The sequence below is a fragment of the Dermacentor silvarum genome, chromosome 9 (genome assembly GCF_013339745.2).
Source record: "Dermacentor silvarum isolate Dsil-2018 chromosome 9, BIME_Dsil_1.4, whole genome shotgun sequence".
In the NCBI taxonomy this organism is placed as follows: domain Eukaryota; kingdom Metazoa; phylum Arthropoda; class Arachnida; order Ixodida; family Ixodidae; genus Dermacentor; species Dermacentor silvarum.
The window spans coordinates 97,029,576-97,042,052 of record NC_051162.1 but is presented as its reverse complement, the minus strand read 5'-3'; the positions used below and the strand labels follow the sequence as shown (position 1 = coordinate 97,042,052).

Genomic DNA, 12,477 nt, shown 5'->3' with positions numbered 1-12,477 from the left:
CAGATTTTAGTCCCCTTTACAGCCACCCTACACCTATCCACTGTCACTGATCATACCATTGCTCACTCAGTACACCACGTCTTGGCGCTCTTTGGCCATAGCTGGCCCTTGCGCCACAAAACAACATATATCATCATCATAGCTTACCGCTATCATGTCCCTCTGCATCCCAGTATGTTTCTTGGTGAGGAACCACTGTTTAGCACCAAAGCAGTCCTCGCTTTCTTAAACGACGTGGTTTCTTATAAGCCCAATAAATTCATAGCGCATCCTCCCTCCAGAGGATGCTGCTGTGATAGTAGTTTTGCATAAGCACATTCCTCCAGGCCCTTGTGGTTCAAGGGCTCTGTTTAGGCAGTAGTGATTCTTTCCAATTACTACATCTTAAATATTTTAAATCTCGTGTTATTCTTTCTCAATGCATTCATCATTTCATGGTACACCTCATTAGTCATTGCCATGATTTTAGTGCATGTATATTTCACGCATTTTACAGCGATTATCTTTAGGCCCCTTTACAGCCACACTTCATCTACTTCTCAGAATTCATCGCTCCACTGCCAACTCACAAACACTGGCATGGCGCTCTTTGGTCATAACTGGCCCTTGCGCCATAAAACACCACACATTATCATCATCATCATCATCAGCATTTCTTCCAGACTCTGCCGTCTGTATATTGACACGTATACATGTTTATCTTTCACCGGTGGCCGCTTTCCACCGGCTAACAAATGTTAAACGTTATCGCTCAGCGCAGGTCGCGCTTGCATCGGAAGCTTCTCGAACGTTATCGATGCTTCTATCCGTCGTCTGTGGTCACCGACGCTCATGTAATCTGATTGTATGAGCGTCGCGAGTTGTCTAGAACTTTCTAGAAGACACGCGGGCACCGGCGATTAATCTGGAACATTTGATGACTCACGTATAAAAGCCGACGCGTTTCGCCGCAGATCAGAGATTTTCGACGATCGCCGACTGTGTTCGCCGTTATCGTTGTGCTTCGAGTGTAGCTTGCTTTTGTGGGCAAAGGTTCGCCCAATAAAGAATCAGTTTCGTCATACACAGTTTTACAACAGTTTTGTTCACTGTCACTGCTACGTGACAATATGAGTTGATGCCTGATAAAAACTTCTCCCAACTCTCTCTCTCCTGGCCTGTCGGCGCGTTCTTCTGCCCTCCGATTTCATTTTCTTAAAATTGACAAGATTCTCCGCAGTTGGAGAGTCGCTTAGCACCCCCCACGCTTTTTTCTGTTCCCTACGAGCGTTCCGACATTCGTCGGTCCACCATGGGACACGGCATTTGCAGGTCGCACCACTTATTTCAGGTATACATTCAGAAGCGGCATCAATTATAAAAGATGTAAGATACTCAACAGCAGCATCAATTCCCAGCGAAGATATGTCAGGCCACAAGGTACCACTTGTAAGGCTTTGGAATTTCTCCCAATCTGCCGTATCGAACTTCCACCGGGGAGCATGTGGTGGAGGTTCGTCTTGTAGTAGTGATCTCAGCAGGATGGGGAAGTGGTCACTCCCGTAAGGATTTTTATTGCGATAGCAATTATATGCACACTTCAACCGGATTTCTGCCGTCGGCGTCGCCGTCGCCGTGAGGTTCCGTATAGATAAAATCTTCGCCGCGCGCCGTATGCCCGAGCGGAAGCGTGATAAGCGTGATTCGCTCTCCGTGATAGCGCTCTCCGCGCTATCACGGAGAGCGAACGCACTCAATCTCCCACGCGCAAGCAAGGAAGCGGGAAGCCAGCGCCGGAGAAAGCGGGGGGGGGGGGGGGCGCACTTCTACTCTACCAACAACCACGCTCGTCGCTCGCCCGCACCGTCTCTTATCTCCACACGGCTCTGACCTTTCTATGCGCTGTGCATTCGCCGCACTGTTTCCGTTGAAGCGATAGACCGCACGTACCTTCGCCCGCTGCGGCGTATGCGCTTGCTGCCAGCGTTTTGACAGTCGTTGTCTGCAATCATTCAGTGTGATCTATTCATGTTTGTTTGTGCGCGCTCACACCACGCTTGTTCATTCAGTTAGTAATAGTCGGGCCACATTTTCCAACGCACGGTACACATGCAATGCTGCCCGGATCGCCAGTGCAGCGCTACAGGTGTGTCCCTTCGCACGCGCTGCCCACGGGAAGCGCTTATCATCAACACCACCGTTTCACACGCGCCTTCTCGTGGTCATCGAGTCTCTCTTCATGTAGGTCTACTTACGCCACAGCACACCTGCTTACTTAATCAGTTCATGTTTACTACAATTCATATTGCTACCAAAGCCGCTCACCTTACTTCGTATGACATTGCTGTGTTGCTATCGCATTCGTTGCTTCGCCCTTAGGGCGAAACTGTGACATTCTTTTATAACTTCCCATTTAAGTTCAGGAAATATGGACGGGGAAGCTACACTGAGATCAATGGAAGAAAATGTTTTGTTTGCGAGATTGTGGTAGGTGGGTTCATTCTTATTCAGGAGACGCGCACCAGAGGAGAAAAGAAATTGTTCGATTAGGCGTCCTCGCGCATCGATACCCGTGTCGCCCACAAGCTGCTGTGTGCATTGAAATCCCCAAGTACGAGGTAAGGTTCTGGTAATTCATCTATAAGTGACTGAAATTCATGCTTGTGTAAAGGATAATGTGGGGGTAAGTAGAATGAGCAAATGGTAACGAGTTTACCCAGAAGTACAGAAGACAGGGGTAATTGGAGATCACAGGGAGAGGCCTTCGTCCTGCAGTGGACATAAAATATAGGCTGATGATGATGATGATGATGACAGCACGAACGGCTAGCGCTTCAAGTGCCGTATTGAGTAGATGGTTGCTGACAGGCCACACCACCAGATGATGCGGCAGAATCCTTGCGATCTTTTCGGAAAACAATATTCTGACGTAAGAAGTTGGTGTTTCTGGAGTTTAGCTGTGTTTCTTGAACACACAGCACCTTTGGAATAAATTTACATAGAAGTTTTTGGATGTCGTCTAGGTTGTGGATTAGTCCCCTAACATTCCACTGCATTATTGTGTTCATGTTGGAGGAAAATAAAAGGTGCTGTGTGTCTCAAGGGAAGTGTACAGCCTATTTTACACAGCCTTTCCCATGCGCTGTAACTGGTCTCTTGTATTTTTTGGAGCGTTCTTGGGAGAGCCGCCTCTCCCTAGGCACTCCGTGTGCCGTCTGAGAAGGAGTTGTGTCCATTGCCTCTTGCGAGGCGTTGGACACTCGCTCTAGCGAGCGATGTGTACGTCGGTTTGGCTTCGCCTCGGAAGGCGAAGCCTTTGTCCCCACCAGTGCGAAGGCTGATGGCACCTCCTTAGCCTCTGCGCTATCCTGGCTGCTGCCAGAACTAGTAGAGGCCACTGGTGTGGCTGAGTTCGGTGATGGCATGGCAGCCTTGGCTGCTCCCACCATAGGGGCGGGGGGCGCCACTGCCGACCGCTCGCTGTGCGCGGGCCGGACAAGTGGCGGAGGCCGGTGCGACGCTGCCCACTGACGCGTCGCATCGGCATAAGTTGTGCTGTGGAATGGTGAGCACCTTTTACGCGCCTCCTTGAAAGAGATGTTCTCGCTCACTTTGAGAGTGATAATTTCTTTTTCTTTTTTTCCAGTTAGGACAGGATTTGGAGTAAGCTGGATGTTCACCACAGTTTACACAGTGAGGTGTTGCTTCGCAGTTGTCTGAGGCGTGACCTTGGACTCCACATTTCGCACCTGTGAGTATACCACTGCAGCTCTGCGAGCCGTGGCCAAATCTGACATTGGAAACATCGTCTTGGATTAGGTATGTGTGGTCTGACAGCTATCTTTGTGTATCCGGTTTCTATGGTTTGTGGCAGATCGCAAGTGGCAAAGGTCAGGATCAGGTGTTTTGTAGGAATTTCTTTATTGTCTCGTCTGATAATGATACGCTGTACGTTGGTGACATTTTGCTCTTTCCAGCCTTCCAATAGTTCAGTTTCGGACAAGTGAATGAGACCTGCATCAGACACTACGCCGCGTGCTGTATTCATAGAACAGTGAGGTGTAACGGTAACAGGAATGTCTCCAAATGTTATAAGCTTGTTGAGTTTATTGTGCTGCTCTTTATCACGGATCTCAAGCAGGAGGTCCCCGCTCGCCATTTTGGTGACTTTAAAACATGGGCCAAGGGCGTCAGTCAAGCCTTTTGCGACTAGAAAAGGGGAACGGGTTCTTGCTGGTTTTTCAGTTTTTTCGCTGTGTACAACTTGGAATCGGGGAAAGAATTCTTTTGGTTTGAAGAGGATAAGTAGTTCATTGGTGCGTCCCCTCTTGTGAGACTGACGATGAAGTAAACGGGGAAATGCAGGTGTTCCCATAATGGTTTGGTTTATTTCGGCGGCAATGGCGGCCACCCACAACGGAGCCCAACTAGGGGAGCTGCAGCACTTAACGTGCAAGTCAGCAGGCGCCAGCCGTACATTGCTGCTATAACCCAATATAAGATACCCAAGAGAGGGCACATACACAAGGTTAACCCAAGCCACCTGTGAAAATTAGGAAGTGACGGACTAGAAGAGAGATGATAGGAGAGTAAAAGAAAGGAGATGGGAAAGCAAAAGGTTGGAGAGGGGGACCGGAAAAGGTGACCACCGATTTCCCCCGGTAGGGTCAGCCTGGGGGTGCCGTCCACGTGAAGCGGAGGCCAAAGAAGTGTGTTGCCTCCGCCGGGGGGCCGTAAAGATCCAAACACCCGGCATCGACTCAACCCCCAGCATCCCCTTTTCCCAGGACACGGCTAAGCCGCGCCGCTACACGCTGGAGGGTCCAACCCTCGTGTGCTCGAGTACGTGGTGGCGCAACTCACCAAACGCCTGCTGACGCAGACGCCCCTGCGGGGACCTCGCATTCTTGAACGATGTTGTGCGAAATGTTATTAGCCCAATAAGTTCGTAGCGCATCCTCTCTCCAGAGGATTTTGCTGTGATAGTTTTTTATAGCACATGCCTTGCGTTTCAAGGGCTTTGTTTAGGCACTTGTGCTTCTGGCCAATTCTTGCATCTTTAATATATTGTAAGTCGTATCATTCATTCGCAATGCATTGTTCATGTTCATAATACAGATCATTATTAATTGCCATAACCTTATTTTGTATAGATTTTACGCACTTTACAGCGACTGCTTTAAGGCCCCTTTACAGCCATGCCACATTTAATGTTTTATCCACGCCTTATAATTCACTATTCATGTACCACTAACAAGCCATTACCATCGTCTTGGCGCTCTTTGGCAACATCTGGCCCTTGCGCCAATAAGCCAAAATAATCAATCAATCAAATCATGATTCATCTTTTGTAGAAGTCGCAAAGCATGCTCCCGAGCTCGAAATTGCAACGCATTTCCGCGAACTTCAATCGAAGTACTCGTGCTCGGAATTCTACACCGACGCATCCAAGTCCCATGCTGCGTATCTTACACGGCTGCTGGCCCTTCTTTTCCTAAATCTGACGTATTGAACCCCCTAACAAGTATCTTCACAGCAGAAGTCTACGCAGTACTGTCTGCGTTGACACATATAAAGAAATTAACACTACAGAAAGCAATAATATTGACAGACTCGTTAAGTCTTGTAAAAGCGCTAACACCTTCACAAAAGCATAGAAATCCTGTTTTCATTGAAATATACTCATTCTTGTGTAACATTTACCTATCTCATGGATATGTAATAATAGGCTGAGTTTCCGGCCATAGAGGAATCGAAGGTAATGTGCTTGCCGACGAAATCGCCAAATCAATGGCATCGCAAGGTATTGATCTTCCCGCTGCTGCCCCTGCTACAGATCTGAAGCCTTTCCTACGAAACAAACTGCGAAGCCACTGGCAACGCTTGTGGGACGCCGAAACAAATATTAAGCTCTATTTGATTAAGCCACAGATAGGTTTCTGGCCCTGTACAACGAAAACACGACGAGCTGATGTCCTATTCTGCCGTCTCATAATAGGGCACACATATGGTACTCACAATTTCCTATTGAACGGTAATGATCCTCCTATCTGTGGTAGATGTGGCGAGAGGCTCGCCGTCCTCCACGTTCTCTTGGAGTGTCGGGAAGCCGAAAGAGAAAGAAAGAAACATTTTCCGCTAGCATATGGCTATTCTGTCCCTCTCCATCCCGCTATGTTTCTCGGTAAAGAACCGCTTTTTAACGTGAAAGCAGTCCTCGATTTCTTAAACGATGTGGTCCTGCATGCCCAATAAGTTTGTAGCACATCCTCTCTCCAGAGGATCTTGCTGTGATAGTTTTTTTTTATAGCACATGCCTCGAGGCCCTTGTGTTTCAAAGGCTCTGTTTAGGCATTTGTTCTTCTGGCCAATTCTTGCATCTGTAATTTTTGTAAGTCGTATCATTCTTTCGGTATGCATTGTTCATGTCCATAGTACATATTATAATGCATTGCCATAATCTTACTACGTATAGATTTTACGCACTTTACAGCGACTGTTCTTAGACCCCTTTACAGCCATGCCACATTTAATGTTCAAATAATTCACTATTCACGTACCACTAACAAGCCATTACCGTCGTCTTGGCGCTCTTTGACCACATCTGGCCCTTGTGCCAATAAACCACAACAATCATCATATTTTACGCCATTTACAGCGTATGTTTTAGGCCTCTATACAGCCCATGTGCAATCACCATCTGCCATTAACCACTTCATGGACTGCTTCATACTATCTTTCTTGGCGCTCTTTGGCCATCCCTGGCCCTTGCGCCAATAAAATGCTTCTATCATCTTTATCGCCCCGGATAGTGCTCTCAAAATTCTCGACCCAATCCACAATCTAGGTATACGGCTGGCAACAGACGCATTTAGGACAAGCCCTCTGGAAAGTCTGTTTGTCGAGGCAAACGAAGGGTCCTTACACCTACGCAGAACATATCTATGCTTCGCCTACTTCTTAAAATGTAAATAGAATAACGAAGATCCGTGTTACTCAACTGTACTTGACTTCTGTAATACTTTACCGCAACCGCCCATCTGTTCGAACTCCTCTGTCTGTGCGCTTAGAAGAACTGGCTAACGAAACTGGTATTCAACATCGAGAAACAGTCTTAATGACTCCCACTTCTCTTGCACCACCTTGGGAATGGCAGACTATCCAGTGTGATATGTCTTTTGTCACAATAACAAAACATGCGCCTGAGGTGCATATACATTCACACTTTCCCGAACTCCAGGCGAAGTACTCCTGCACGGAGTTTTACAAGGATGCTTCACAGTCTACTTATGGTGTAGCTTATGCAGCACTCGGACCGTCATTTTCAACGTCCGGTGCATTAAATCAAGCACCAGCATTTTCACAGCGGAGGCATACGCGATCCTCTCTGCTGTGAAACATATAAAAGAAACTGGTATAGTAAAGACTGTCATATTCACAGATTCATTAAGCGTTGTTCGTGGCATATCAAGTCTAGGAAAACACAAAAACTATCCTTAATGAAGTCTACAACGTTCTATGCTCAGCATACATGTCGAACCAAATAATTGTTCTTTGTTGGGTGCCTCGCCATAGAGGCCTAGAGGGAAACGTAGCTGTTGGCGAAAGGGCTACATCTGTAGCTTTTTGTGATACAAATATTAATATACCCATACCGTACATAGACCTTAAGCCATCTTTACGATATAAACTACGGAAATATTGGCAGAGGCAGTGGACACTCAGGTATCCAATAAGCTGCACTTAGTAAAACCAAAAATAGGCACATGGATCTCTGAAAAAACAAGACACCAGGAAGTACTGCTCTGTAGATTAACAATTGGGCATACCTGCAGCACTCATTCATATCACTTAACTGGAACTAACCCTCCGACATGCAATAGATGTGGCAGTAGACTTACAGTCCTTCATGTTCTCGTTCAGTGCCCATTATTAGAAGAGGAGAGAAAAACGTTCTTCCCTTCCTTATACCATCTTAATATACCTTTGCCCCCAGTGTTCTTTTTAAGCAATGACCCTCTATTTAATTTTAAAGCAGTACTCAAGTTCTTAGCAGAAACGAATACCATAGAAATCATTTGGCCAGGCTATTTGTAGCAGAAACTCTCCTTGGAGGCTGTAGCTGCAATGCAGTCACTTACAGAGCGCATGCCTCGCAGCCCATCCGCTAAAGGGCTCTGCAGAGGCACTAGTGCTGCTATAATTGACAATTTTAGTATATAATTCTTCAAAAAGTACTTTTATAACCATAGGACTCACTTTTCATTGAGATTATTTTAAAAGATAAAAGATACAGTGAATATTTTAGGCCAATATACACCCACTCGATTTCCACCGTATTAAACTTTTCTCACTGCCATTCATCACCAAGTGTCATGGCGCTCTTTGGTCATTTCTGGCCCTTGCGCCAAAAAAAAACAATATCCATCCAGTACAGGTGAAACAAGGGATAAGGCTAGCAATAAGAGAAGCACTCCTATTTAAACTCCATACATAGCTGAGAAACGAAAAATCACGCACAGGTAATAACATTTAGCTAGAAAATGAACATATAATTTCCACTCTAAGCCGCTGTTTGTTCGGATAACGAACACAGACCCTTACAAAAATGGCTATTAGCATTATTTAGAACTACCAACTTTCTATTTACTTTACTGACATTCCATTTACATTTACATTCTAGTAACATTTGTTCATACAGTGTCAAAATACTTCTGTCTTACTTTTGTATAAAGAATACTTTAAGTACACCGTTAACAGGTTTCCTTCTTACTTTTGTTTTTCACGACCTTTGTGTGATGAATGACGGCAGTCCTACATACCTGCGAGGCCTCAAGTACAGCAGTTGCCTGGATTTGACTTTGGTATCACGATGCTTCAGCTCGCAAGTACAGTGGTTTTCAGACATAGAAACGCATGGAAGTGACCATATTCCCACTTACTTGAAGATCAGGGGGCTAAACAATTCCTCCTCGTCGAATGCAGTACAACGTATCGATTGGACTAAATTCAAGCTACATATGGAAAATGCATGCAGAGAAGACTTGGGCCATAGCCTAGAGGAAACCATCTCAGAGGCAATGAGAGAAGCTTCATGCCTCCTAACATTGAAAGCGAACCGTTCCCAATTTGACGTAGAACTGGAGAGGCTAACGGCACTTCGACGACGAGCTGAAAGGAGGTACAGGCGCACGAAGGCAGTTTGTGACCTGAGAATGGCACGAAGAACACAGAAGAAAATCCAGCGCCGTTTGGACAAATTGCAGGAACAACGTTGGAAGTCCTTTTGTGAATCCCTGGACCCTCGTAAACCACTTTCATACATCTGGAGGACAGTTCGTGGCCTCCGCTCGTCTCCACAACAGCGACATCCCTTCATGGCATTAGCCCTACATCACTGCCAGACGCAACTTGAGGTGGCAAATAATTTTTGTGCGCGGATCGCCGGCGTGTGTGTCAACCCCCACGCCGAAGGTGTTAGTGTCGTCCCTGTGTCTCGCGTACCAGAAATGGAACTTCCATTTACTATGGAAGAACTTGACGCATCTTTGGCTGCTTCTCGACGTTCATCTTCACCAGGGCCTGACGGCATCACCTATGCAGCTCTTGTCCATCTTGGACGGGAGGCCAGGCAAGAGCTGTTGTATTACTACAACTGCTCATGGCGTGACGGAATTGTTCCTCTGCAATGGAAAATAAGTCGGCTTGTACCGCTACTAAAAACAGGGAAGTCGCCTTTAGACCTGACATCATATCGCCCTATTGCCCTGGCAAGTTGCGTAGGTAAAGTAATGGAAAAAATGATCCTTACACGCTTAGAATGGTACCTTGAACGCCACAGTATATACCCTGACTCAATGACAGGCTTTCGGCGAGGCAGGTCTTCAATAGACAATGTTATCGACCTGACAACGTACATACAGCAACAAAAATGTCTCAAGCGCATATCAGTGGCGCTCTTTCTCGATGTGAAAGGGGCGTACGATAATGTCACACATGAAGCGATCCTTGAATCACTGGAGGCTGTCGGAATCGGTGGCCGTATGTTTCAATGGATCAGAGACTATTTGACCAGAAGGTCCTTCTATGTGCAGACCGAAAATGGCCCCTCTGCCAACTATTATACCTACTGCGGCGTCCCACAGGGCGGGGTATTGAGCCCTATTCTGTTTAACCTAGCTATGATTGGCCTTGCTGAACTATTACCCAATACAATACACTTGTCGATCTACGCCGACGATATTTGTCTTTGGTCTTCTGCGGTGACTCGTCTTCAAGTACGCGCAAGAATTCAGCGGGCAGCCACCCTAACTTGTTCCTATCTCCGAAAACAAGGCCTTACGATGTCCATCGAAAAATGTGCGCTCATTGCCTTTACGCGCAAACCCATGTCACCGTACCCTGTTTCTCTCAATGGCCAGGATATTACATACCAGAAGTCTCACCGCTTCTTAGGTGTGATTATTGACAGGAACCTTTCATGGAGCCCCCACTGCATCTACCTGAAGCGGAGACTAATTTCAATTATACATATAATGAAGTTCCTGTGTGGAAAAACTTGGGGAACGTCGGTACGGTCCATGCTGCAGCTGTACAGAACACTGTTTCTGGGCTTTTTACGATATAGCTTGCCGGTTTTGGCGAATACATGCAAAACAAATATTCGTACCCTCCAAAGTTTGCAAGGCCAGGCTCTGCGGACATGTCTTGGACTTCCACGATGCGCCTCGACTCATGCAACAATCGTGATTGCTAGAGACTACTTGATTCCAACATACATCACGGTTGACAACCTCAGAGCACACATTCGACACCTGTGTCGCGTACCCAGTCATCACATTGCTGTTTTGCCGGCACAAAGACCTCAGGCCACGTTTTCGAAACTTGTTGCGACACATCAAGGCTGCCTTCCATCGGGATTTACACCAGCAGCAAGACCACTGTCACCCCCGTGGTGTCTACGGCAGCCACAAGTACACCTCACGATTCCGGGAATTACGAACAAGCTCAGTCATTCCACGGTAGCTCTACGACAGTTGACATTGTCATTGCTGAACGATGCATATGAGTTAAGAACGCAAGTTTACACCGATGGATCTGTCTCAGCCACCAGCTCCACAGGCGCTTTTATCATCCCGACCTTACAAGTCACAAGGAAGTTCAAAGTGTCCCACATAACGACTTCTACGGCTACAGAACTTGCCGCTCTACGTGCTGCAGTTAATTACATCGTAGAAACACCACCTCGAAAGTGGGTCATTTTTTGTGACTCCAAGGCAGCCCTTCAGAGTCTGCAGTCAGCATTACGACGCAAGACACATGAACAACTGGTGTTTGAGACCAGAGAGGTTCTCCATCAAGCCCTCATGAACGGACATGACATCATCTTTCAATGGCTGCCGGGGCACTGTGGCATCGTTGGTAATGACCTTGCCGATGATGCCGCCCGGTCAGCCCATAAGGAAACCCTGACTGTTCCTATACCCTTATCGAGGACAGACGCTGCGAGGGGTCTTCGTTTACTCGCTCAAACCGAGAGAGAAACGTCATGGAGCAGCCCGATTTTCACGAACTGTCATCTCCAACGGCTGGATCCTACAATGAGGCTACAAATTCCATCGAACTTCCCCCGCCGTGATGCAACTTTACTTTGCCGCCTCTGGTTAGGAGTGGCTTTTACGAAAGCATACTCATTCCTTCTGGGCATGTCCGACACACCAATCTGTGACTCGTGCAACTGTGAGGAGACGGTGGAACACGTGTTGTGTTTTTGTCATCTTTATAAGACCGAACGTGGCCTTCTCCGGAGTGTGTTAGACCGATTGGACAGCAGACCTTTTTCAGAGACAAAGATTCTTGGACCGTGGCCCCACGCGTCGCAGGCTTACAAAGCGACGCGGGCATTGTTACAGTTCATGAAGTCGACTGGCCTCAGTGACCGATTGTGAAGTGTGGGACAACCGCATGTGTTTATACTGCGAGTGCTTTCTTCCCTCTCTCTCTCCTTTCTTTTCATCCCTTTAAACCCCTTCCCCCGTGTAGGGTAGCAAACCGGACGTGCTTCTGGTTAACCTCCCTGCCTTTCCTTCTTTTTTCCTCCTCCTCCTCCTCCTCCTACTTTTGTATAGATAATGTTTTAAATACACCATTAAAAGACTTCCTTCTTACTTTTGTAGAAATGATATCTTAAGTACACCGTGAAAAAACTTCCTACTTACTTTTGTATAAAGAATATTTTAAACACACCGTTGACATACGTTCTTCTAACTTTCGTCTAAATAACATTGCGAATACTCTGTCAAAGGCTTTTTACTTTTGTGTAAAGACTGTTTTACTGTACACCATCAAAATATTTACTTTTCCGAAGGACATGTATCTTCAGTACGTCAAAAGCTCGTGCTGTTTGCCCAAAGAAAGTTTAGAATGGGAAGTAACTTGACAGATTTTTATAAATTTGTCGAACACGCATTAACATGTGGATAAATAACATAGTCAGAA

At 46.5% G+C, this 12,477-nt stretch overlaps 1 protein-coding gene across 1 annotated transcript in view; it reads left to right on the top strand.

The window, feature by feature from the left end:
* Window positions 1-12,477, top strand: part of LOC125939866 (uncharacterized) — a 32,988-nt gene that overhangs the window by 2,794 nt on the left and 17,717 nt on the right. The window contains exon 2 of the mRNA XM_049655369.1: window positions 3,362-3,491. Coding sequence (XP_049511326.1) covers window positions 3,362-3,491 — 130 coding nt within the window. The remainder of the gene's footprint in view (window positions 1-3,361; window positions 3,492-12,477) is intronic.